Source organism: Eufriesea mexicana, unplaced genomic scaffold, assembly GCF_001483705.2.
Source record: "Eufriesea mexicana isolate 0111107269 unplaced genomic scaffold, ASM148370v2 scaffold3780, whole genome shotgun sequence".
NCBI classification, from domain to species: domain Eukaryota; kingdom Metazoa; phylum Arthropoda; class Insecta; order Hymenoptera; family Apidae; genus Eufriesea; species Eufriesea mexicana.
This window is the reverse complement of record NW_016911795.1, coordinates 849,216-874,727: the sequence shown is the minus strand read 5'-3', so window position 1 is coordinate 874,727 and position 25,512 is coordinate 849,216. Positions and strand designations below refer to the sequence as shown.

The 25,512-nt window shown below is 38.3% G+C and overlaps 2 protein-coding genes across 2 annotated transcripts in view; one reads left to right on the top strand and one right to left on the bottom strand.

Moving 5' to 3' along the window:
- Positions 1–541: 541 nt before the first annotated feature.
- Positions 542–3,361, top strand: Taf5 (TATA-box binding protein associated factor 5). The gene is made up of 11 exons (XM_017905326.1): positions 542–614; positions 788–973; positions 1,052–1,254; positions 1,324–1,520; positions 1,594–1,798; positions 1,871–1,990; positions 2,058–2,203; positions 2,279–2,416; positions 2,484–2,677; positions 2,749–3,040; positions 3,119–3,361. The coding sequence occupies exons 1-11, from the start codon at positions 552–554 to the stop codon at positions 3,331–3,333; spliced, it is 1,959 nt and encodes a 652-aa protein (XP_017760815.1). The 5' UTR covers positions 542–551; the 3' UTR covers positions 3,334–3,361.
- A 2,312-nt stretch (positions 3,362–5,673) lies between these two features.
- Positions 5,674–25,512, bottom strand: part of LOC108551296 (uncharacterized) — a 36,245-nt gene continuing 16,406 nt past the window's right edge. The window contains exons 2-11 of the mRNA XM_017905407.1: positions 12,055–12,265; positions 11,426–11,532; positions 10,748–10,884; positions 9,836–10,036; positions 9,231–9,574; positions 8,856–9,075; positions 8,054–8,359; positions 7,295–7,882; positions 6,461–7,188; positions 5,674–6,377 (exon numbers count right to left, since the gene is read on the bottom strand). Coding sequence (XP_017760896.1) covers positions 6,002–6,377; positions 6,461–7,188; positions 7,295–7,882; positions 8,054–8,359; positions 8,856–9,075; positions 9,231–9,574; positions 9,836–10,036; positions 10,748–10,884; positions 11,426–11,532; positions 12,055–12,254 — 3,207 coding nt within the window. The 5' untranslated portion in view covers positions 12,255–12,265 and the 3' untranslated portion in view covers positions 5,674–6,001. The remainder of the gene's footprint in view (positions 6,378–6,460; positions 7,189–7,294; positions 7,883–8,053; positions 8,360–8,855; positions 9,076–9,230; positions 9,575–9,835; positions 10,037–10,747; positions 10,885–11,425; positions 11,533–12,054; positions 12,266–25,512) is intronic.

Below are 25,512 nucleotides of genomic sequence, written 5' to 3'. Positions count from 1 at the left end.
TGCATATAGTTACTAATTATACCATTATTGATTACCGATTCGAATATCGAGTATGCGACATTTTTAATAAATTATTTTGAAGATTGCTTGACTTGTTTATCTTTACCATACCTTCTTGTTCCATATCTGTTTTTATTTATCATAGTGTAGAATTGACTGTTAATAAATAATAAAAGTAATTCTTAATTTTTTTCATCAACCCGCGTACGTAGTGTCACATGATATCAATAATGAAACTTCCGTGATATTTTTAAATAAAAAATTTAATTTTGAATAAAAAAATGAGAACACTGCGAAGCATAACTCGTAAAGAAACCAATACAATAATAAGATTTATATTCAATTATTTAATTTTATAGGATTCGTATACTATATAGTACAATATAATGCGACCGTAGCGCCTCCTGTTTTAATGACGAGAAATTACGTTATAATAGGCTGTATACACGCGCCTATGTGCGCGTTCGGACAGTGTGGCGGGTGTATATTTTGTGTGTGATTTGTTTGTTAACAAATATTTTGCTTTTCTTGACATAAAAAATCGATTGAAAATGGAGAACGAGAAAAGTACTATGCTTGCAGTTTTGCAACTGCTCAGAAAGTATAATTTAAAGGTATTTCGTAAAAAATTTCGCTGCCGAAACTTTTCTAACCTCAAACAGTAATATAAACATTACATATTTTTTAAAAATGCCATCGTATCTTTTTTATATTCTTGCATGAAAAATATCATATCAATGCTTAAATATATACTATTATTGTAATTCTATAAATATTATTTTTATAGGGAACAGAGGAACTATTCAAAAAGGAGGCAAATCTGACAGATATTTCACCAGATGAAGCTCAACAAACTGATTCCGAAGTGAATAGTGTTCTATCTGCCTATAAAAGTGAAGGTGATCCTGCTCTTTATGAGAAAGCATACAGCGAATTAAAAAAATTTGTAGAGGGCTCCTTAGATATATATAAGGTATATTATTAGAAATTAAATTTATTTTATGAGGGATATAACAAAATATAAAAAATATGTTTATTTGTTAAATAACAGCATGAATTGGGTACAATTTTATACCCAGTATTGGTACATATGTACCTTGAATTGGTTTATAATAATCATTCTGAGGAAGCAAAACTATTATTGGAGAAATTTGGTGGAAATTTAGAAGAATATTATCAAAATGATTTGAAAAGATTATCCAATGTTACAAAACGTGAACAAATGGCTGGAAATGAATTAACTGATACTTTCAAGTACATATTAAAGAACTCAGATAATTATGATATAATGTTGCTCTGTAAATAACATAAAATATTTTGTAGATCTAATCAGTTTATAATCAGGATGTCAAGAGATACTCTTTCCATATTGAAACGACATTTACAAGAGAAAAAGCATAGTGTATTGTTAAATATTATACAAGAGCATCTTTATTTTGATATGTATGAAGGAGTGGCTAGGAATAAACAACAAATTGATGCTACATCGGGTGCAGTAGTTGGTGAAGCAACAAGACAAGGTAAGACTTTAGGTAGAACTTGATCAATTTTAAAAAAATGTATATTTTATCTATAGTATAATTTTTATTTAAGACAATAAGGCAAAGGTATATTATGGACTTTTGAAGGAGCCAGACATTCAATGTATGCCTCCAACTGAAGAAGAAGAGGACGATACAGGTGGAGCAGATGGAGATAAACCAAAAAAGAAGAAAGCTAAAAAGGATCCACTGTTTTCCAAGAAAACAAAATCAGATCCAAATGCACCTCCTGTTGGTAGAATGCCTCTACCTAATTTGTAAGGAGATTTATTTATTTATGTATTTATTGTATATTTATATAAAAAGTGATAAAATCTGATTAAGTATAGAAAAGACGCGGATAAGTTAGAAAAAGTAAAAGCATTAAGAGAAGCATCAAAACGTGTTGTACTTGGTCCAGATACCTTGCCATCTATATGCTTTTACACGCTGTTGAACGCGGTGCATACGTAAGTTTACATAAAGATTAGTTCTAAATAAATAAACACGATCATATATATATAATACGAGACTTAGTGTGACAGCGGCTGAAGTAGCAGAAGATTCGAGTTTATTGGCTATTGGGTTCAGTGATTCTTGTATAAAAGTGTGGAGTTTAATTCCACAAAAATTAAGACTGATGAAAACAGGGGAACAACTACAGGATATAGATAGAGAAGCAGGTAATAATTATCTTTATTCCACTGAATCATAAAGTGTTATCTATTTCAAAACGTGTTTATATCGTAATGTTATAGATGATGTATTAGTAAGGATGATGGACGATCGTACAGCAGAAACATCGAGATCATTATTTGGACACAATGGCCCAATATACAGTTTATCATTTAGTCCAGACAGAAATCTCCTTCTTTCATCTTCAGAAGACAGTACAGGTATATTTTAAAATGATGTATTAATTATTATATTGGATAAATGTTATTGTATTCTATTCTATTATAGTACGATTATGGTCTCTGCATACATGGACGTGTGTCGTATGCTACAAAGGACACTTATTCCCAGTATGGTGTGTAAGATTTTCGCCTCATGGGTACTATTTTGCGACTTCCTCTCACGATAAAACTGCCCGACTCTGGGCAACTGATTCTCACCAACCACTTCGAATATTTGCTGGTCACTACTCAGATGTAGATGTAAGTTTATATTCATAAATCTGAAATATGTCATAAACGAATCGAAATATGAAAAATTAATTCTTGTTTAGGTAGTACAATTTCATCCAAATTCAAACTACGTAGCGACCGGTTCCAGTGACATGACAGTAAGATTATGGGACTGCGTAACTGGTAGCCAAGTCAGATTAATGACAGGACACAAAGCTCCGATTTACTCCCTTGCTTTTTCCGCAGAAGGTCGATTTCTGGCGTCAACTGGCGCAGACCATCGTGTTTTAGTTTGGGATTTAGCGCATGGTCACCTTGTCGCTGCTTTATCGGGCCATACTGGTACCATTCATTGTTTATCGTTTAGTAGGGACGGAAACATATTAGTCTCAGGTTAGTACTGTTACATATTCAGTTTTTTAACAATCATCCAAGGAATGAAGAAAAATTGTATTTTATCCTATTTTTCAGGGTCATTAGATTCTACACTTAAGTTATGGGATTTTACGAAACTCGCAGAAGAAATGAGTTTAGAGGACGTGAACGTCTCGCACAATCCAGATGTAAAAACAAATGCAGAAACATATCTCCTTCGAACATTTGCGACAAAAAACAGTCCAGTATTGGCGCTACACTTTTCACGAAGAAATTTACTCTTAGGCGTTGGAATGTTCGAATCAACCTAGCAAATGTAATTGTCACTCAACAAATTCTACCATCATTAATGGGATATGGTCTGTCATGGGTTTGTCATTGTTGTAACATAAGAATATTTGTTAATAAATTTTTTCACATTGATCATGCGACGTACCTGATTATACCTGTTTATAATGTATTCAATAAATGTATATCGTACAAAGCCAAGGATTCAGAGGCTATATTTATATATGTATATATAATTATAATATGTATAATCACTTTATGTCAACTATTGCATGTCAAAAATTTATTAATTAATCATTGAGGCCATCTGCAGGAATAAAAAACATATTTTTTTTAAATTGTAAAATTCTTTAGCCCAAAATTCTGCGAATTGAAATAGTAGTCTTTGAATAGAAAACGGAACGAGACCTCGAGATTTCAAAATAAGATAGGACTGCAGAAAAAAGCAAGCATGATCTCAAAGGGTACTTTCAATAAACTGAAATAAATTATTACTAAGATGGTCTTCAGTGACCGACATTGAACATTTCGTCTAAAGGGTGATATTTATAGCTGACCGACATTGATCTTTAAAAGCACATCTTTTTAAAAGAACCGGTTGAATATTAAAATAAAACAAATAAAAGTGACGAAAATATAAGAAGCTGAATGTGCTCGTTAGTTCGAAGGTCTACCAAGAGATGTGCTTAAATAACGAAATCGGAACTTTTTCAAAAGAAATATTTCTTTCGCTTTACCTGCCTTGCCCTAAGCCTTCTCACTCAAATGGGGTCGCATTCTTTTTTAAATGCTATTTAACTTTTACTTACAGTGTAATTTTACTGCATTTATGAATTCATTTCATGTATAGATATGAAATAATAGGAGTGGTGGAATCACGGACAGTATTTTAATTTTAAAGTTCAAAGGGATCAACACAATCCAAACAAAGTTCACGCGAGAAATTTATTTCCGATTGTTGATACGCTTACTTCTATCACAGCATACAGACGTAAATTATACGCGCTTTTACCATACGTGTGTGTATGTGGTATGTATGTTAGTATGTCTTCCCTCTCGTACGTGTATGGGGGTGTGCGTACGTGAAACGATGGCTTTCTTTTTTAGTAGTTAACACTTTCGTAATAGGGTTACAATGTATGCGTTGTCAATCTCATATTGCCCACTTCTTTCGTCTTCGCATTCGTTTAAACGGTAATCAACTATACATCAATCTCTACATCCCAGTCAAGCCTCGCGCATCGATATCAAACCTAGGTTACATGTGTGATTTAACTATATGTTATATCATCTTTGTTAACGTACTTATGAAATCTGGATAGGTTAGGATTGCGTTTAACGCGGGAGCATAGAATATCGACAACCGGATTACGTCTGTCGAGACTTTTATAATCTTGAACTAGATCCAAAAATGGCAGCTGTGGAAGGTACCGCTACACTCTCGCGTTAATGATCATGGTGGCTGCGTGTTTTTTTACAAAAAACGATGGATTTATCGACGGATCGACGCAGATTACATCGATTTGATAATAAGGTGGAACCGGAGGGTCGGTGATAACGTGTTTGGTTGATCTTGGTCGTGTAATTCTTTAGAATAAATTGCATATGAATATCGTCGTCCAAACACGACAATTTATAAAATTATAGAGTAAAACCAGTTTTAAAAGTGACAAATATCGGTCGAAATAATTACGTTCTTTTCTCTATTTTTTCTTTTTTTTTTGCACTTTTTCATTTGTATGTTTTTTCGTAAAGTATGATCAAGCTTTTTATTTCTTTTTTGCTTCTTTTTTAAATTCCCTTTTCAGTAAATCACAGTAGTTTGTTTCGTTTTTCCCGCGATGTTCACATGCGATTTATATCAAATTCGTTTAAGCGGATTTTGTACTGGCCGCCATTTTCAGTTCCCTCTTCTTCCCGCCAATTCTGTTCTGCGTCGTTTCTCGTCATGGACGTTTGTGACATTCGTTTCCCGGCAACCGACGTGCTAAAAATTCTTTCTTTCGATGCAAATTACAGGTTCCTACTTCGTTTTAAAAGCATATATTCGTACGCATCAACCGTGCTCGTTTTTTCCTTTTATTTTCTTCATAGGTACAATCTTTCACGCTCTGTATGCTTCCTTTTCTCTTTCTCATCGTTACGCATTGCTTTAACCTAAAAACGTGTGTCTCTAGTGCTACTGTGATACCGCGGTTTTACCATGAAAACCTTATACACGAATTGTTTCAATAGCGCGAACGCTTTTCATCGATTCGACCCACCCTTTGTCTGTCATTTAAAATGCTGTAAAATTTAGAACTTCATAATGCTTCGAAATAACTTAAATTTAAATTCTAAATGTTGTCGTTAAAGGAAATGCATTTCCTTTCGTGTACTTTAAAATTAAATATCACTTAACTTGGGACAAAGCGTAGATCGTGGTCGTGGCTTGAAAACAACCCGAGAGTCGCTCCTTTCTTAAATGTTTCGAATTGGTCTACGAGAGTTTAATACGATTATTGCGTATATGTTTTTCTTGCGCGTGCGCGCTTTCAGATAGGTAAACGTTCGGTCGACTATTCCGTCGTTTGTTTTCATTCTCTCCGCGGGAGGGGAGGGGGGAGGGATTAAAGAGGCCAGCGAGGTAGGCGTATTTTAAAAATCCTGTAATATTCACACGACGGTCTCGATATTGGCAATGGCGTATTGTCAACAAATACTGTCTTTCCCATAATTCTCCAGATACATCTCTTGTGGTGTGGCGAGATTGTAACGTCCGCTCAGGCGACTTCCAGTTAGACCATTATTGTGATGTGTGTGATTCACATGGAGATGATTCACATTTAGAACAACATTCTTTTTTTTCTTACGAGCTTTGTGTCGATAAAGACAATACTTGAGGCAACCGGTGGCAAGCAAGAGGATCAAGAATATACCTAGGGCGCCGGCGCCTACGGCCACGTAGAGTAATGTTACACCAAACCGGTACGAACAATTGGTTTCTTCTTCGTCGAAACCGGAGGGGCAATGGCGAATCCCATCGCACCATAGGACAGAACTTATACACGCCTGAATTTCGGGGCATCTGTAAAATAAAAATGTATAAAAAATACAACTTGTTATTTTGATTTGCATAATTCTATATTTATTTATATAATGTAACCTTACCGATAAGGACAATCCTCGTGAGGCAGTATTGTGAAGACATTGGGTCCAACGCTAGGACTAGGAGATCTCTTAGAAATAGCCATCCACGTGACAGCATAGAACCCAGCTTCTCTTTGAAGGAACTCAACAACGAAGCTCCTCGAGTGTTGCGTCATAGCTATCGTAGCATTAGTGGCGCTATAGTTCCAACCACCAGAGAAGAAATCAACCGTTCTGGCAGTATCAACGCCACCCTCGGGACAAATTACACTACGATCCTTTGTGTTAGCTGCCGAGTAGACGACAATTCTATTTAACGTCGTACATTGCTCAACGTTGTCCAACGTGATACTATATCCAGCCGTCCTTAAATACAAATAATTGATCCTTGCATCTTCGGGCTCTATTAACCAAGGCTCATTCACACACTGAGTCGCAGTTAGATCTTCTGTATTGGTCAGGATCTCTTCTACGGCTGCAACACCGGGAATTATTCGTAACAAGGGACTTCTGAGGGAAATTTCACCACTGGTCCCGCGTAATCGTCGCTCTTCGAGTTTGGTCGAGCAACCTTGCTCGCTCGTCTCCGCTCCTAGTGCAACGAAACGGTACTCTCCCTCGAAATAGAAGTCCCTATAATCCTGTGCAACAGTCATCAGGGATACGGTGAACCGAACCTCAACCACGTTGGATGTCAGGGTTCTCAGAACTATCTTATCGCTCACATTGGAACACAGGCAATCGCGAACCTGAATATAAAAATAATATCGTCATTATTTAAATTTACTTTGCTCATATGGCATATATTTCCCATTGATCTGTTACTTTCATATACCAATATTAAAATAACCGTACCAATTCTACTCCCTGCCAAGGGTACTCGGCAACAACCAACTCTGCAGTGCCAACCTTAACGAAATCTCCTATGCGCCGATCGCAGGTCCACCGATTGACTAACGGGTCTACGTACGAGGAACATCCTTTATCTCCGAATGAGGCTTTGTTTATGGACAGTTCTATTCTGTGATCCGGCTCAGCCTCGAAACGATACACACAGCTAACGTTCTGCGCACCACCGCGACCGTAAAAGAATACACTTTTCGGGGACGCGAATTTACCCGCTTTGGGGGATGAGAGCAGAGATGAGGAGGACGATGAAGAGGACAAGGAGGACGTGGAAGACGTGGATGAAATCGACGCGGAACCGAACACGTGGTTGCAAGAAATCGCCTCGTGCACGAACTCGTAACGTAGTACAAAGCTTATCGGATAAAGTGCACTTCCTTGACGCAGTATGTGCTCTATAGTGAGGTCCCTGCCGCTAGAAACGTAGCTCTCCGCAAGACTGCAAGGCCTCGCATGACGACTTCCGTTCCGCAACAAACTGTGGTCGCAGAGACGAGGGGTGTCATCTTTGCAAAACTGTCCCATCAGCATGATATTCTGTACATGAACATGTAATTAATTTAGGAGCCCCTTGAACTAAAAATTAGAACCAGAGACTTCTTATTCCCTCGTTTTTCGACTTTGCTAAATAAACTATAGCGCCTGCGAATTGCTTCATAAGAAGTGAGTTAGGCTAATTGCAGAAGAGGATGAAGACAAGCATCGTACCTTATGAGTGGAGACTAATTTATCTATCGTGCGATCGCCGTCCCAAATGAGAAGCTTCGTATTACAGTCGGAGGCAACGTCGATGCTCACGGCAGCATCAGCACTGGCAGCATAGTATTTGACAAAAGATAACCAAACGATCTCGTTTGGTTTTCCCTGAAAGTGGTAGCGACAAGTCGTATTCGGGGGCAAGGAATGCTTCGGATTTTCCAACACACCCGAAGAACTTTCATCGCTGGATATATAAAAATCGCAGTTGTCGTTCTCCTTTACGAAACTCCGGGATTTCTCGTCCATGAATAGCACCTTTAGACGATAGACGTAATTGATTAGTCAAAGGTCTGTTTACATTGTCCAACAAATTTTAACTTTTTCTCTAATTTGTGATATCCATTAGGTAACTCTTGTGTAGTTTATTTTCGTGTTTTACTTGAACACGAATTCGTAATCGAAATTGCTCTATCACAATTTTTGAAAATTGTCAGTTTATTCTAAAAAACGTATGAAATTTACCTAAAATGAGACCTGGTAATTGGTATGATTTTTCAAAGATTGTTCTTTAAAATTCAAATCAAGCTAAGAACTACATACCAAAATTGATATATTAATTAGAAGCTAGTTATAGGTTATAGTGCCATTTTTGAAAAGCTCAGAATTTTGGAAAACTAACGATGATAGAACAATTGCGATTACAGATTCGGAAAGTAAACTGTGCAAGAATTCCTCAAGGGATATTACACATTAAAATTCGTGTTGAATAGTGTTATCATCGAAAGTATAATTAGAAACGGTTTGAAATTACCTGAACCTCGAGCTCGAAGCCCGGTAAGAACGACAAAGGAACGGGATGAAAGGGATTGTCGCACGGAGACGTATGGAACTCCAAAAGCATTGTGTTGCGGCTACTAACTATGTCTGGCACCGCGTCACCGCCACAAAGTCGAACCAGCACCTTGTCGGAGGTTGAATCTCCATCGTAGACTGTCAAATAATCTTGCACCATATTGCATTTATCCCAAACTCTGCATTGCAAAATAATCCAATATATTTCATTAATAAATCTTAGGAAATTCAATTTTTTAAATTACAGGGCAATATAAAAGATTCTATTTATTAACTCCATGTCGATAATTAAAATTATGAAATTGCGAGAGAAACGATTTCACGAGAATGGTACCTTAATATCCTTTGGCTGTCATCGAAATTGACGACCTGGTCTTTGATGTGTATCTTGTGGCTGTTCCGCTGACTCACAGCAAGCAACGCCCGATGTCCAGGTGGTGTCCGATTTTGCTCTACTCGGTAATAGCAAGTGACGTTTCTGGGATAAATACCCGGGTAATTCGGCGACTGAAGTCGACAGGCTCGCGTGTCGCACTTGGTGAGTACACGGTCGCAGTAAGTGCCATTCACTAGCTCTCCCCGCCATGTGGCCATACTACTGTTCCCATATCTGAGGTGTGCTTCGCTACGTCTCAGGAACTTGTACGATAACTTGAAGTCGAAATTAAAGCCACTACCCTGTGAACAATTAATACATAATTAGGCCACGTAGAAATTCTATACATCTCCGGTTCCAAGAAACTTGTATTTTACAAACCAAGATTCATGTATTTCATGGTTACCACAATCTTTTAAACATAGAAACCAGAGTTTACCAAAAGGTATGGCGACTGTATAAGGAAGAAGAAAAAAAGAAAAATAAATCAGGGCTCATGAGCTCCATAAATTTACGTTTTCCCTTTTGTACATTAATTTGTGAAGAGACGAATCTGTGCTTACTTGCTCAGGTAGCCGGAGTAAATACAAAGTTAAATTGATGGAATGTGTTTCGCTGTAATACACGGTGTAACCCCATGCACTTCCACACCATTGTCCTCCAGTCGCTGGGCGACCTTTTTCCCGGATAGTCATGTGACCATCCGGACATCCTTGCGACGTGAAGGATGAAAATCGACCCACGGTGAACGTGTCGAATGTCAACTGTAATTTTACGAATTTTAAAGGCGATACTTGATATTTTCCATCTTCGTTAATTCTTCGGTACTTCGGAGAATATTATCAACTGAACTAATCTGTGAAAAGTGAAAGAGGTGAGATAGTACAAGAGAAGCAGAAAACAACATACAGGACCATTCAAGTTATCGTGGAAGTTCAAAAGTCTTCAGCTAATTCCATTATTGAACCTTTGACAATGATTGACGTAAAAGCATTATTGTTAAACAAAAGATATTTAAAAAGAAAGCATTACGCAGCTAAATTAAAAACCTCTGCTTCATTTCAATGACAAAGGATCGACAAGAGCCCCTGCAGCAACCCAATACTCAACTTGCTGCGGAACAACGCGAAATGCACGTACAAAAAATGATCTGCACATAAAGAAGCGAGCAATGAAAGAAGAAAAAAGAAGTACGGCAAAGAAATATGATTAAAGAGGACAAACACAGAAATAAACAAACTTACAAAAACAATTTTCGAGAGACAATTTATTTTCGCTAAAACATCACTCGCGCGCGCGCATCTATGTGCTCGTGTCTCTGTGTATCCCTAGGAGTAGACAAAAAATTATTATCCGCCACTACTGTCTGGCTCGTGACAGTCTCCTTCCACTCGCGCGACGAGTCAGCATTTATTTTCTACGGATTCAATGGTGTGCGCGCGCGCGCGCTCACGCGTCCTTTTCTTGCCTCCCACCTGAACTAGGTCTCCGAGATCAGACCCGGCGGCAGTGAAGTTGAGATGACACAAGAATGGCAGTCGATCTTCCCTCGGCCGGCGGACTTCCACCCTGTAGGTCCGACCGACGTCGCCGAACAGGGTTCTGTTGCACGCTGCAAAGCCACGTACAGAAATAAAAATCCGGCTGCGATCCCCTCGCGAGATCTATGAGCGCTATTCTACTCCTCTTTTCTATTTTCCTCGCTTTGCTACTATATCACGAAGCTCGGGATTACGGAGCAAGTGGAAGAGCAATTGCAAATATCAAGAGTCTGATGTTTCACAGCCTGGCCAGTATAGAGGAAGCTACAGAACTCAGAGAAAACATCTGCTTTAAATTTTAAAGAACCGGATATTTTTTCTAATCTTCTCTACCCTCTTAATGGTTATGAGTGGAATTTAAGTTATTAAATGGAGAAATTCACAAGCATAATTATGATCCTGGCACATGTACATGACTCAAAATGGCGGTAGAAACTAGAGACTCTTGAGTGGTGTAGACTTAGAACATGTTTCTTAGGAAACATATTTCGAAATGATTGTTACACGTTGCTGGCCACGTATCCAGGAGAAGTACGAATTTTAATTCAATTAAAATTCCTCGGGGAAATGGCGGTCAGGAATCGAACGAGGCGGGTCGGATAAAGGACTCACGGGTGCAATATCTCGGCTCGTCGGAGTTGTCGCCGCAGTCATTTTCGCCGTCGCAGTATTTGTCCTGGGCGATGCAGCTTCCGGTGCCACATAGGTACTCTGATGGCCTGCAAATGGAATGCAAATAAAAGGTACAATATATCCTTTCGCATTCGCTTCGATACGATATACAATATATATCGTTCTGGTTCAACAGCAGACACGCGTACGATTTAATAGCAGACCATCGTCAGATACGATCGACGCAATTTTGGATCACGATTTAATCCTATTTTCGTAAGCGCCCGCGAATGGAAAGCGTAACGAGTGTATAAGGGTAAGAAAACATCGATCTGCAATGGAAACATTTGAGGTTAGGGATGATTTTAAGTTTCCCTCGTAAAAAATTCAATCCTTTTTTACAAAACATGGTAGAGTTGATAAAGATATGTAAAGGAATGTCTGTTCCATTTGACCTGGTTTCAGAATTTCTATGTAATCACGATTATTCATTGGTGCTTACTAATTGCTCTCCTAGAAAATCAAATACATATGAAAGAGGGAGAAAGAGGGGGAAGAAGAACTATAGAGATATTTATAATAAAATAGGAGAGTAGGGAGAAGAAAATATGAATTTATCATGACTGTACCTGCAAACATTTTCTAGATTCGTTGTCGACGTAGTGATTAAACCTGACGCGGAATCGGACAACGCCAGACCCGGATAGACCGGGAAACCTGGATATCCAGAATAGTCCGAGGAGATTCTGGGATGGTAACTAGCGGAGCCAGCCTCGATCGAGGCCGTGATCGCGGCTGCGATCAGCAGCAACCGCCGGCACATCAACATGCCCCCTCACCCTGAAAACAGAGACGGAATTAAGAAATTTTTATACTTCAGCTATACCCATTCTTACTACCAGAATAATCTTCGGAGATTTTACAAATTGAACGTATTGTTCATGTGCAACGATTTTAATACGAAGTACTTATTAAGATAGGGGACACGTAGCTTTATAAATTTTTATACTTCAGCTATACCCATTCTTACTACCAGAATAATCTTCGGAGATTTTACAAATATTGTTCATGTGCAACGATTTTAATACGAAGTACTTATTAAGATAGGGGACACGTAGCTTTGAACAAAGAAGCCAGAACTCGGAGAGATAGCAGCCACGATTATGCTAATTTTATTCAACCGCTTATATTTGTCTCTCAAACCTGGAATGTGTCCTTATTTCGTGGACAAATAGTCGGTCCAAGCTTATCCTGTTCATGCGTTTGTAATAATTTTCCGTTTCATCCTTCTCTTGGCCATATCGGACCATATCGTTAATAAACAAAGGGGTGCAAGTTGCTGAGAAAGAAAGCATGGATCTAAATGCGGGTAAATCTCGTAAAAAATAACCGGATTTAAGCGAGAAACTGCGTGGGTACGCGTGCCGCAAAAGGTTTTGTTTATTAAGTCGCCAGGCAAAATCTGGGCCAAACGCGGCCCAGGAACACGTACCGGAGACTGGAATATGGTAATTTGGCTCGACTCGCTTCGTGAATATACGGCGCCGCCTTGTACGAGTGTCACTGGAATTGCGAGCAACTTAAGCGTGCGCGGTCAATTGAATACGGAAGAGTAGAGATTGCGGGGTAGACGGGTGAAACCTACACATTTAGTGTATTGGGCGATTTTTGAAATTGCCATCGAATTATGATCGTGGTGTACTTGTGCCATACAATCTGCCATAAGTAGCGAACAGAGAAAAGCAGTTTGTATATAGTAGCCATGAAACGACCGACAATAACGGTACCCTAAATTAGCATTGTTGCTCGACCGAGAATAGTGGCAAGCGATTCGCAATGAATTCCAGCAAACACCCCCGAGGAACGCCTTTATAAATATTATTCCTTGCCATGGTACTGCATTGTTCCCTGCCCAGCGCGATCCAGCAGGACAAGATGGCGGTTAACGCGAGGGAACACGAAAGTGGTGGGGAACGATCGTCTTCGAGCACTTTTAAAATCAGTTTCGATCGTTACAGTGCGACGAGGAATCGGCGTTCTGGTAATCCGACAGGACGATGTTCCACGAACGGCCAGGTCTGGGTTAAATTGCCCGCACCGGCTTCGAAATTGGGTCGGTGCACGAGAAAATCGACTGCAGATTGAGAGGACCTCTTCGCGGTGGATCAACCGTTTCTCCTCTTTTCTTCCTCGCCTACATCCCCTTGATTTGTCCTCCTTCTCTACCCACGGTCGTTTTCATCGATGCAAAATTAGGGTCGGTGAATCGTCGGCCAAGAATAGGTAGGCTGGATCGTGGATCGACGATTCCAGTTTTCAGAGATCCCGATGCTTGTGCCGATACTTAGAAACGCTGTCGAGGAAGGAACGATTTTGCGTAACAACCGAACCCCAGCCCCTCGTGCTCCAATTCGGTTGTATTGCCACGGTCTTCCACGCAAATTGACCGTGTATTTTGGCCTTCGCGTGCTCGATACAATGATCGCGCCAGCGATTTCTGTAATTGGTCTTGCTAAAATTCTTTTCACGATGGGTACTGAATAGGCCTATAGTATTTTCCCGTTATATAGATCTACCTTGCGCAATTTGTCTCTTATTACTTCTAAGATCAAGTAAAATAAATATTTATTTCGCCGTGGTATTAATGATATATTAATAAACATTTGGACTAAGAATATTCGATATACATGTAAGTACCTTTGAATTGTTTTAGTGCATCCTCTTTTACATGTATAAATCCACGTCCTGTGGATCAGTGTCAGGTCAATTACGAAATCTTGTTAATTTTTGGCATGCAATCTAACAAACAAATTTAAAAAAAGAAAATGAAACTCAAGGAAAATAATTAACAATATTTTCTTCTGAAATATCCGGCATGTACCAACAAAAGCATACCATTATTCCTGGCAACGGCGTGCAGCGATAAAAGCTCGTTAATTTCCATGTCGGCCGGTTGCACATTGGAAATTCTTAGCCGGAAACGGAGAGTGCAGCCGGAGAACCCTCGGAAACTTCCTATTCTGGGTGTTCCATTAACATTTGCCATCTCAGTTACCCTTTAATCTTCCCCAAAATAGGGGCACCGGAACCGTTCCAGGTTCACCTTCGGACGGTTGGCAAGCGGCGCCTCTTTCCGCGTTATTGATCACGCGGCGGCCTTTTTACAATCAATTGCTGCTCCCCCTCCGTCGATCGATGCGAATGCCGGTTCACAAAAAGTCTAGAACCTCACCAGCTCTGGCGGCGAAGGTGGACAGAGTTAAAATTCAATAAAACCATAGACTATTCCCCATCGGACGGTGCTCATAAATTTCCGTGAAGAAGCTACAACCTGTTGCTTAATTATAGCTTCTCACGCAGCCGCGACTGTACCTCTCTCTTCTTTCTGTCTCGATTGGTATGCATGCCTCGAAAATCGATGCCCTCACCGCTATACTGGCCTCGATATCGAGACTAAAGAGTTTCGTGACCGCTTTCATTCATTTCACCCTTCTGGCTAGCCGATTCGCGGCTCGAAAATCTACCAGTAGTTCCCTCCATTCAAAGTGAAACCGATACCGATCGATGGTGACCGCCATTCAATTCGAATATTCGACAATGTCTATCCGTATCCAGTTTCGTCACTTTGTCCAACATCTATGGAGGCTACGACTCATCCAGTGAATAGTTGGTTTCGGTTCGACCAGGGAAGAGTGCCAGAAAAAGTGAAGATTCCAAGGAATAAGTGATATCTGGGGGAAAGAGAGAGCATGAGTGAAAAAGAGAGAGATGGTGGAAGTGATGTAGGATAAGCCGATTTCCACGTGAGAGATTTTGTAACGAGGCTTCCTTGCAGCCCATAGACGGTGCACAGCAATAACGCGATATTAAAAATTACTGGTAATAAATAAGGCGGAAATTGCTGCGCGGAAGATAGAAGATTTTCAAGATGTATGTATTACGCTACTATTTGCACTCGTAGTAGCTTAATACGAAGTATCTGGGAAAAATGTGGGAAATGATTAATGTTTTTGGTTACGTGGTTAGGTTATGTATAAAAATTATCACCTTTTAGATCTTTCCAGTTGTAAGTAATGTTTCATACTGAAAATTATGTTCAGTTTAGTTCCAATAGCTCTAACTAGCAACTCAGTTTAACATATGGACTGTATTAATGAAGATAGGTTATAAAATCCTTAGTTAGATATAAAGTACCTGGTTTGAATGTTAATCTATGTATGTTTGTTAATTATTAAGTGCTTCTTAGATTGTAGACACAAGTTTATAGAAAAAGACTATAATAATGTAATAAACAAAGTTTTCAAGACTACCTTGCAAGCTAAACGAGCGATGGAAATTTTTTTATCGCAACGAAGTGCCATCTATAGATCCCAGTGTTCCGGGATCCGACCATACATCCCTCGGGTGTTACGAGACAGATGCAATGTGTCTATGTATTCGTGCAATAGGAAAGCTGCACATATGTGGTCGAACGAAGTTGGACGTTGGCAGGGAAAAGTGCCAGAAGGTACTGAAAAGGGAAGGAAATAAGTGTTGTACGTGATGGCGCGGCTTGTCGTTGCCAAAAATCAAACTTTCTGGTCCGTGCAAACCCTGCCCGGCGCATGTAGCTCTCGATTATAAATAAAACGTGGCAACGGTGTATTTTGTAATATTATATTCGGCGGAGGTCGCTTTTCAATTGTGCATTAGTCGTTAACGAAACGGAATATCCCCTCCTACGGTTGATTAATATTTGCCCGAAAGCCCGGTCGTTTTGTGCAGTAAAAGCGAGCTATTTAATTACATCCTATGGCCGGGTCATTAAATAAATAAAACGCCGTCAGGAGGCGGAACGAGATAAAATTTTCATCCAAGCTTTGCGAACGACATCAGAGGGGAATCAAAATTTCAATGCTTCTTTGGCGCCACCTACTATGTCGTTATCTCGCTAGATAATAAAACGCGCCGATTTGTCATTGTACAGATGAGATATAGAATAGATTTATCGTTTTATGAGATTTCTACTCACACAAATTATAAAATCGAATTTGAGATGCATCGACAGTTTTATTGTAGCCTTCATCGTTTAACGTGATGAATTTAAAGAATAATAAGAATAAGTACCAGAAAATACAGAATCTGCATCTTCTTTGTAGATCGACTTAATACCCGCAATCAATAAAGTAGGATATTATCATATCTGTTAGAAGCTTATGTTTTTATATTTTATTACATCTCGATAAAAATAATTAATAACATTTTAAATAAGCAATAAAAATATCGTAAAATAAAATATATTTTGTTAAATTAAACATAAAATTCTGCAATCAATAAATTCTACCCCTCTGTGTTATAAATTTTTATATATACGATTAAAAATATTTTAATATATATCTATTATGAAATTTAATAATGTAGGAGAAAATTTAAATGTCGTTTTGATTTCAGAAAAATGTTTATGTTATTAAATATATATAAATCATTGTTGTAACAAATTGCTAGAACATATGTTTGTAACAGAAATGAAAAAATTAATTAAATATTTGTAACATGGTTAGAGACCGTGACTTTTTACCTGACCATTCGAAGTTAGCAAGTCGTTGACTATATAAGAGTCGCAAGAATCGCTGGAAAAGGTCATTTGTCGCTCTGACTTCGTAATAAATGGATCGAAAACTTAATCGGCATAGGGAGGGGGCTGATTTGGGTGTAGATTGGCTATTAACTAGCACTATGGGGTTGCTGATAGCCCTTGTCCACTTCAATCACATTGTCCTACATAACATTACTTAATATTTATAACAATTTACCACTATTGAATAATTATTATTATAAATAAATATTTCAAATAATAATTTATAGAGACATTAACTACAAGTAAAATTAAGAAATTTTTATAAAATCATGTAACATAGAAGATCACTAATTTAAATAAATGTCTGTATTTCTACCTTTGAATATTCTGAGCACGTATTAGTATTCTATTCAAAATCATATCGTTCTAAATATTATGTTCAAGTTAAATAACTTCCTCACCTGTGGACATTATGCATCTAACCATATTAAACTTTCGAATTAACATTTGAAAATCCTACTTAACGCCATCTAACCTCTCCTTTCTCACCCTTCTATTATTTCGTAGTCTAAAGTCTTCTAGCTCCTTAATTAGTCTTAGTAATCCTACAGCGTTCTAGCTGCAATTACAGCGGGTTGCTCGTTAAATTCAATTTTAACGCTTAAAATAAATTTCCTTCATTTACCACTCTGCTCGTTTGTCATCAATTCTTTGACCGATTGATTGAGCGGAAGTACAGGCAATCTCGGTAAATCAAACACGGCCATCTTGCCTTTCCTGTGGCGAGAGCTGAGTAAGTAAACCATAGTTGGCGCGACCTGACATCATCAGGATTTTATCTGACTGGTAATTTCTTTCCATCGGTTCTGTGGCGACGTGTGCAAAAAGTCAATTTATTCAAGGCCTGTGTGTAGCGTGGCACTGATAAATGTTCCTTTTCCGAGGCTTGCCCTTCATTTTCTGACCACAACGTGTTGCGTCATCCCTGCGGATATGTAGTTGAACCGTAACATCATGTTTTCCATTGTATACTTTCATTTTTATTCGTCGAAATGTTCTAAAATCGGCTTTTTATCTGTTTTCCTGTTAGTAAACAACATAGCATGATGACTACAAAAAAGCATTAATATAATCCAGAAACCAGAAGTGGACTTCTTAAAATTTGACCTTATTTACGACTTTTATTGTTGGAGTTCTCTTATAAACCGTGGGTTTCATGATAATTATATATTCGGAACTCTATATTAAGTTACACCGTTAAAATTAAAAAATACGCAAGCTCATCGCGGTTTTAAATTCCAAGAATTCTAGTCTTCCTTCTTTACGACTGCTCTAAAATCGTTCCAATTACATTTTCATGGTTTGAAGCTGGCCACTCATATGCATTAGATATTAACGACTTGATAAATTCGGTGCGCTACTTCTCGTTCCAATTTCCTTGACGTTCTACGGTTTTTAAGTGAAATGTCACCTTATCATTCTTTTATCATGATTATATTCATAGTCACGAGATCTAAGTGAAGGTATCTATACCGTAGGATCAAGAGTAAATACTGAAATTTATGTTCTGGTATATTCATCACCAACGATTTTCGGGCTAGCAAGTTTCGATCTCCTATTTCTCCGCAATTTATACTAGTCCGTGTAAACATATCGCGATCGTACCAACAAAACAGACACATGTATTACCAGGCTTGTCTATCAGGAGGTGGATAAGAGCGGCTGGCGCGACCTAGCATCATCAGGATCTTATCTGTTGTCGGTAATCTCACTCCATCGGTCCCGTATCCCGGTTCCATACTCGCGTCATACATCACAACGCCACAGTGTACTATATAGCTAAGTCCTGACGTTTAGCTTTTTGCGAGAGCGTCAGCGAGAACACACGTACGTGTACGTGTGGCGCCATGCTTCGATCCACGCCAGGAGTCTCTATTATATATTTCTTCCTTCTTCTTCTTCTTTCTTTTTTTCGTCCCTTTTTGTCTCTATTCACTACTTTTCTACTCTTCTCTCTGCTGTTTCGCCCAGGTACCTCGTCGAATTCAGAGACCTCGTCCTCTCGTGCGGAAAAAGGAGTCGAGCCAGGGAACAGCACGTGAACGAAGAATACCACGCGATTGTGAGGCGTTCCCGATTAATCTACGACTTCTTTTCCTCCTTCTTCCCTGGTGGTCGTCCTCTATGTCGGTGTAATGGTGCTCGTCTCTCCTTGTGATTGCGACGACACAAAGACACAGCTCCACTCAAGTAGACAGGTTGCGAAGACTGAGATAGATATAGTTAAATAGGTGAATGTGGGTGTCATCGACAGCAGCCGGCTATAGCCCAGCTCTTTTTCTTCTCTTGTACCGTAGACGGTAATCAAAGTACCACCACGAATCCCTGGCCTAGAAGAAATATACCGGAATAGCAGATTGATTGGCCGAGTCACGTTGATTGTGTTGGAAAAGCGATAAAGCTACACAGAAGGATAGAAAATCAATGCGTCAAATTTTATCTCACGATTTTTACCTTGCCATTAGGAGCACGGAGCCGCGAGGCAAAACTCCAGCAAATTTTTCGTACACTGACGTATATACATACCAGGCATACGTACCTACGGTTTGCGGTGGAACAAAGAAAAAAAGGAGTAGTGGAACACACTAGCAGGAACATTTTAATCAGGATGGAACAATTTCCAGCCTCCAAGTTTTGCACGCGGGATGACGTGTACGTTGCTTTTTCATTTTTTTCGAGCGTTCTTTCTGAAAATTTTGTAGCAAAGCTTGACAAATTGAGGAACGTCGAGAGTCACTGCTACAAAGGTAAAAATTTATACCCGGTGTGTATATATTTCAGCGCACGCACGCGCAAAAAAAAAAACTAGAAATGTTAATCATGCCCAGTTTCTATGGCGAATGAAAACTGACGTCAAATAGTGACGTATAAAAACAGCAGTTATTCCTTGCTCGGTCAGAATAAATTAATTACGAACAAAATGGTCGGGTTCCTGCTTAATTGCTCGTTTCCGTACAATTTTTTTCGCTTTTCCTTCGACCATCACCAGTCAGGCTGACTTTTCCGTAACATAAAAGACTCAACTATGAAACGGTTACTTCCTGGCTAGCATAAAAATTTTTGTCCACAAAACTTCCGATAGTACTGTAACGCTGCAAGAAGCAAACAATAAAATTTATGCACAGACGTTTCATCCTTTGACACTATTTTGCTACTAAAATTGGAACAGTGGATGTTTTCGAAAACTGTCCTACCATTAAATTTCACCATTTTGTGTAGGGCCTCAACTAAACTCAGTGCCGTAATGCACTCGTCACGGGGACGGGATTAATACGCGAATCGTGCATTTATTCGATGAAACTGTTTGTTTATCAGGAAGTTGACTGGGGCCTTGTCAGAATTTACAACCGCCCCTGTCGCTCTTCAAATAAACCACCCTCGAAAAATCGATGCGCAATCACGAAACACCACTGGCGAAATTCGCTAGCAACAGCATGTACCAATACACTATCGTGTCGCGACCATCGCACCAAATACATTACTAATATTTGCCGGTAACAACAATTGTGTCAAGATCGGTCGATAAAAATGAACAAATCAAAAAATTTATATTTTTTTCGCAATCTTCGCAATTTTGTTTTCCTACGTGTCTAAAACTTCTTTTACAATTGCAAAATGTTAAAGAATTAAAATTAAAATTTACCTGAAGAACAAAATAAGATCCATGTATTTTTCATCTTTTATAACCTACAAAAGTACCATCGCTACTAGATACAAAAACTAGCAGCAAAGTATTCTTAGGAAAAAGGGAAATTAGCCAATCCAAGAAGGTCCGTCTCCGCACAAGACATTATCTCGGCTACAAAGAGGTTGACAAAGCGAGTCCGTTCGCGGATGAAAAATTTCTAGACCATCCCTCATAATCAAGGACATGACTAATGGACTCGCCAGGCTGTGTTGCACGTACAGCCAGATAGAATGCATAGTGCACGCGTGCCCTCGAGCTACGTGTCTCTTTTACCGACTGAAGTCAATAGTTCTCGTTATTTCACAGCAGAGGACATGTAACTTTAGCTAACTGCTCGTGAATATTACAAACTGGATTCGTGAATACCGTGGATCAATAATACTTATTTTAGGTTCCGGTGATGCAGATAATTAAAATGGAAACGGTGACCTGCCATTAACCGGAGATCGTTGCCCGATAATTTCAAGTTTTCCTTTATTTAAGGAATAATTACTAATATTGCAATGGTGAAGAGGGAATAGAAAAGAGGAGATAATGGAGAAAAATAAAAAAATTATAGAGATAATGAGTAAAGGTGACCAATTTCATCTTCGATAAGATTTCCAAGGGTTTAGCTACTGGAATATTCGGATCACTTTAAATATATTGTCCGAATTGAAGAATGTTTGAGAATCTTGAAAAAATCTTGAAACATTGGTGCTTCTTAAGCGTCTTGAGAACGACTGAAATATGCAGCAGGTGAGCTCAGACAAGAGAGACGGGGAACGAGGCATAGAAAGAGATGGACTGATAAGAGATTTAGAAGGGGCGGAATAAGAGGCGAAAAAGAAGGAAAACTGTTAGAAGGAGGCAAGCAGGCAGCAGTTGATTAACTTTTCACTTCGCGTTATTGCTTTGAAACAGCCGTATTCGCGTTCATAAGTTGCTTTCAAAAAGTTGCATTTCAAACATCGTTCGATCAATACTCGGCTAACTTCAACTGCTTGATTTATTGTTAACAATATTATATTTTTAACTACCTCGTGTTTTTAACTGAACCCTACATACACATTTTTCGCTCGTGGTACATTTTTCCCCGTTACGAACTGAGATTTACGTACCTCATACACATTTATTTTTACGTTCTACTAATTTTGGAGCTTGGAGCTTATTCTATTAACTATCCTGCAACATTTACCCACAGCACCTAAAATTACCTGGAAAAAAATATCATTGTTTTATGAATGCATATAAAACTATCACAGATTGAAATTCTGCTTTTATGACATGACTCCCGTATCAATTAAGAATAATATTGTATTATACACACGCGTATGTACATGCATATCGTAAACATAAATTTATGTAACGTTTAAAATGCGTTTATAAGACATATGGAATATAACAACAAAAGCACTATGTTTTAAACTTGTCTCGAAATAAGCATACTACTTTATCCACGGTTTTTGTTTCATGTTGAAGCAAAGTGATAAAGAGGTTACTACGAAAGGGACACAAAGAGAGAGACAGCGAAGTTGCTGTATTACATGTATCCTCCTCGATGAATGCGAACGAGAGAATTCAGAAACGTGAAATAATCCCCTGTTTTATGAATCCGACAGAATGCCCGCGCGCGCATGCACGCAGATACGTGGTACATAGCTGCTGAAGTTAACCAAGAGCTTGTAGGCGAACAAAAGCCTGTTGTTATCCGGGAGAGGGTAACTATTCGATCCGGCTAGCAACATCAAATTTCTGTTTGCGAAAATCTGTAGCCATTTAACCACCGAATCCTATTGTGATGTTACCTGCCACAGATAAATATGATATGAAACATAAAGGGGCAGCATAGACAATTGTAGTAAGAATAATAAGATTAATTTTTCTCGACTAGGTTCTTTCAACCAATGTGCTTACCTTTGGTGTATCGGTGATATGGATATAGTAAGAAAGGAAGAGCGAATCAGATGGTAAAATGACGCTTTGAATCACTTTTAAGAGGTCTAATTGTTTCCCATTTTCTATTCGAGCGAATAATGATTTATCGCGACGTAAATTCTTAAAGAGAATTTTATGTAAAGAGAAGTCGACGAACGAGACAGAATAAAAGGGAAGAAGGATAACATAGAGATAAAGAAAGAAAAATAGAAACTGCACTGAGAATAGAAACGTAGTAGCAAAGAGATGCGGGGGGATGGTACCATACAAGAAATGTAGAGCAGAAAATGAAGAACGGCGAAGTGAGAATAAAAAAATATTTAGATAAATGGATAGATAGAAGTAAATGAACTCATTGATTGACAGCTAGATAAGCAGATAGACAAGCAGATAAACCTTTTATTTTAGTAACGTAGATTAAAGACGTGTACAAGTAAAAACAAAATATAGGAGAGGAAAGAGGCGAAGTAAAGAATAGAAGCGAGAGAATGAGGAAGAAATTGTCGAGAGCAGTACTGCTAATATCCTGGGGGCGGTCGTGGGATAGGGTGCACCTGCGCGTATGACAGATACGCCCCTGGCATAAAGGCGACATTTAGGTCGCCGGCTTTTACCGTGGCGGGCTGCACATGTAGACAGGCCTTACTAGTGATCGTTTTCACTCCTAGCGTCAACGATGCCCTTTCTTATAAGAAAAATTTAGCCTATCATTTTCAAGACCATTTATAATGATTACTTTATTGCTGATTTAATCGTTTTGTCTAAACAATTTTTGTAATTTAAATATTTATTAATCATGGATTAAATATTAAACAGAGGACTGAGACTTACCAGTTTTGCTAATTATTACTATGTTTCACAATATAACGTAAACTATATCATTGCATCTAGCGGTTAATTAGTTCTGACTGTATCATTTTTATGATTGACAGTTACAGAATTATAATAATAAGTTTGTTCTGTTACGTAAAACGAACAATAACGTTGAATGCAAATATCAAGAAATTATAACGTCAATCAGTTACATCTAACTCTAATATATTTAGTCAGACCATATGACGTTTATGTACCCGTAATGCACAGCACTTTAAGCACAGCGAATGTGGACGGAAAACTCTTCCTGTCTCTCTCTCTCTCTCTTTCTCTCTCTCTCTCTCTCTCTCTCTCTCTCTCTCTCTCTCTCTCTCTCTTTTCCACTCTCATCGAAATATAGGTTGGCCATTATATATATTTATCCATTCGATACCGTAGGCCAATTATCGAGCACTTTACTATGGAATAAATTACAGAGGAATAAATTGCATAAAGATCATTCAACGATTCCGCTTATTTCCTACCTTTTTTTTTCTTTATTGTCGGTTTTCCATACCAGGCTTGAATAATACTTCGTAAAAGGAGCTTTATAGATAAGACACATAACACAAACGGGTTAATGGTACATACAATGTTTAAAATGCAAAAGTATTTTTTTCACAGGATTTTATAGTCTCTGAGATGAAAGTAATCAAGATGACCTAAAAAATTAATTCTTTACATTAATATCATTATTTTTAGTAAATTAACTCACCTTTTCTAAAATATTCATTTTATTTTTTAATTAAATCTTTTTTTCTCCTTACTCAATGTAGTCCACGTTTAGAGCATCATTTTTATTTTAAATTTATGCGTTTTCCAATAACATAAATATTTAATTAAAACAACATTGATAATTTTCTTCGCCGGCATCAATAGTCTAACAAACGTATCTCGTTCGTTGTCGAATAAGAGTCCATGTATTATTAAGTAGGTCGGGTTCGTTTCCCTCCGACGAAGGTAAACCTTGCGTTTACACGATTCAATAAAACTTGATCCAATGGTTTGCACCTCTTTAACACCGTCACGACTATTCTGTCATCTGGTGACAAGTTTACCAAGCGACAATAATTTGACAACAGTGAACGTGCACCAAAACGTGATGCAATACATAACAGAAGGAAAATTATCGTCCTGACGCCAATTTCGATCCTGACAAAGCTTTGTCGGCAACGTCAGTATATTCAGGCATCCGTAAGCTGGAGACACTTCCGGGACGAGGGTAACGACTGTTCTCGTATCTATACGACACTAACTGTTCGTCGTACGAGCTACCGCCACAAGAGTGAAACTCGTCAAACGAACATAACCTTTCCTCCTTGGACACAGTAACAAAATATATCGCCGATTCCTTGTTAAACTGCTCCATAGTGTTAAACAGCCCCCCTCCTTTTCCATACCTACCAAAAAACTTTATGACGCAAAGAAAAAACTGACATTTTAATCATAAAAGGAGGTCGATCGTCTTTCTGAAAGCGTACTCTTATACGGAACGTATTTCTAACGGAGAACAGGAAGCGAGTAATCGACCGATACATATTATCGATTAGCCGTCTATCGGTCGACGAAGCGAATTTCGATATCTGAAATGTCTCCTAGACAAGTATTGAAAAATGAACACTTGGCAAGAAATAAAAATACAATTGGTTTGAAAACAAAATGTAATTGTTGCCATTTGAACATTAAACTTCAGAAAAATGAATTTATCGGTGGTTTAAATATCACTCGTTTGATTCGAGTAGTTTTCGTGAAAAATAAAATGTAGTTTCGAATATCAGTACAGCAATTCTTTTTCTTCTTATATATTAAATTATTTTGATAAATGTAATGTAAGTATAAATAATTTTAACTATACGTATTTCGCATATTTTTTAATTAAAAATCAAATTTATTATCTTATAGGTGACATAAGTAAAAGTACAAAATATGACATTCACAATTTTTACTTGTTTAAAAGTAGAAATAAAGAAAAAATATATTTTTTCGCATGAAACGCGAGTTTTAACCAACGTA